Genomic DNA, 2416 nt, shown 5'->3' with positions numbered 1-2416 from the left:
ATATATATATATATATATATATATATATATATATATATATATATATATGTATATATTAATTTAAAAAATATATATATTTAGAAGTAATTTATCAAAAAATGTAATTTAATTAATTTAATAAAGTATTTTAAATATTAAAATTAATTTAATAAAAATTTAAAAATGCATATATATTTAAATAACTTAAAAATATTTGTAAATAATTAATTCATTGAAATTAATTAAAATTAATTAATTAAAAATGTATTTATAAAAAAAAAATTTAAAATAAAAAAATATTAAAAAGTCTTTAAAATTAATTTATTTGAAAAAAAAAATGAAAATTTGTATACAAACATAAACGTATTCATTAAAAACGGAATAATTGATTTAACACACACACAGTTGACCTACATGATGAACGGGGTCGTCGCTGCCCTCCTGCTCAGATGAGTAACTCTCCTCCTCTTCCTCGGAGTAGTTATCAATGTCTGGAGAACGATCTGAGCCCAAGAAAACCACAGAGAAAGCATGAGGAACACTATACATTCATTTCATTCACTTTACTTACACTGAACTTGCAGATTACAGTCACATGACTCTGGAATACCTCATCCTGATTGGTCAGTCGCTTTTAACCGCTACACCAAACCAGTAAAGTCGCTGGTGTCTCACCGTTCATCTTGGCTTTGGGTCCCTCGCGGTCGATGGGCTGACTGGACAGTGAATAAACCCGGATCTCAGCCACCGGGACGGACACGTCCTTCAGCTGACTGTGCAGACCCAGGACCTGAGCGCCTTCGGTGGGGTGCTGCATCACCTGACAACACCAGCAATCATCAGTTAACACAGGAACGACTGACACGCGGCGACTCAGAGCTGTCTGCGCCTCACCTCAGCCATGTTGATGAGGCCGAGCGCCAGCGTCTTGTAGCCCAGGATGGTCCTGTTCTTGTACCTCTTCCTCCTCTGCAGCATGATCTGCAGCTTGTTGGCGTCTCGTTTCAGGAAGTGCGGATACTGAGAGGACACAGAGACGACTGTGAGTGTTAGTTTGAGGCCATACGCACGTGAAGAGACTGTGCTGACACTCACCTGTAAGGAGAACGTGAGCTGCAGGTCTGTCTCCGTTTGGCCGCTCGATGGCAGGAGGATCTCATTGGAGCGGAGGATTCGCTTTGAGCCCTGAAAGAGAAACCGAGAGGACAGACAGATGGTGAATAAACATCATTAGACGCGGGAAGCGCTTCGTCTTCCAGATCTGCGTAAGACAGCAGAAAACACAATTAGGGGACTGTAAGATTTCTTTATGTTTTTGAAAGCAGTCTCTTGTGATCATCAAGGCTGCATTTATTTGATCTAAAATACTGTAAAATCAGTAATATTGTGAAATATTATTACAATTTCAAATAATTGTTTTCTATGTGAATATCTGTTAAAATTTAATTTATTTCTGTGATGTAAAGCTGAATTTTCAGCATCATTACTCCAGTCTTCAGTGTCACATGATCTTCAGAAATCATAATAATATGCTGCTCAAGAAACATTTCTGATTTTTTATTATTCAAAATAAATAAATAAAGAAAGAATTTGCAGTGGGTGATATTTTGGGGCGGGATTTGAGGTTATCCATCAGGATTCGATTGGATCATAAAAAGTGGGCTGTGATGTTATTGGTTGATATTATTTTGCTGTCGTTTCAGATGACGTGCACAACATGCCCAGAATGTGCATTTAAGTGAACAGAGTTGATTTATGTTTCATGTTGAGCGAGAAGAACGAGTGAAAGAATGCCTCACCTGCAGTTTGACAGCGATGACCACAGACGTCAGATCTTTATCCAGCTCCTTCAGCATCACCAGCTTCTTCAGAGTCAGATTGAAGAGCCTGCCAACACAATTCAATCCAATTCAGTACACCATGACACAATATCATAACAGCTTTCAATTGATTCTAATGGGACTGATGCAGTTTAGTGGTGTGTGAAGCACGGCTTTATCGAGACAGAATAACAGCACATGAATAAACAGGCGTGTGTGTCGTTTCTGAGGGTCAGGGAAGGTTAGCGAGCGCATTATTTACAGTCGCACTCTCGCCGGCTCCTGAAATACAGGCTCTTCTGACAAGAGCTTCTGCCATACAGATCAATAACAATCTGAAGCAGCTATTGACCAGACGACAGTCACACACACACACACACTCACACTCACACTCACACTCACACTCACACTCACACTCACACTCACACTCACACTCACACTCACACTCACACTCACACTCACACTCACACTCACACTCACACTCACACTCACACTCACACTCACACTCACACTCACACTCACACTCACACTCACACTCACACTCACACTCACACTCACACTCACACTCACACTCACACTCACACTCACACTCACTCTCTCTCTCTCTCTCTCTCTCT

At 39.8% G+C, this 2416-nt stretch overlaps 1 protein-coding gene across 1 annotated transcript in view; it reads right to left on the bottom strand.

Annotated features, from left to right (window-relative positions):
* Positions 1-2416, bottom strand: part of LOC107569587 (phosphofurin acidic cluster sorting protein 1-like) — a 73840-nt gene that overhangs the window by 13992 nt on the left and 57432 nt on the right. The window contains exons 2-6 of the mRNA XM_016255704.1: positions 1779-1866; positions 1075-1164; positions 874-999; positions 655-799; positions 394-482 (exon numbers count right to left, since the gene is read on the bottom strand). Coding sequence (XP_016111190.1) covers positions 394-482; positions 655-799; positions 874-999; positions 1075-1164; positions 1779-1866 — 538 coding nt within the window. The remainder of the gene's footprint in view (positions 1-393; positions 483-654; positions 800-873; positions 1000-1074; positions 1165-1778; positions 1867-2416) is intronic.

The sequence above is a fragment of the Sinocyclocheilus grahami genome, unplaced genomic scaffold, assembly GCF_001515645.1.
Source record: "Sinocyclocheilus grahami isolate Dianchi unplaced genomic scaffold, SAMN03320097.WGS_v1.1 scaffold1362.1, whole genome shotgun sequence".
NCBI classification, from domain to species: Eukaryota; Metazoa; Chordata; class Actinopteri; order Cypriniformes; family Cyprinidae; genus Sinocyclocheilus; species Sinocyclocheilus grahami.
Note: the sequence above shows the minus strand (reverse complement) of the source record. Positions and strands in the feature narration are given on the sequence as shown.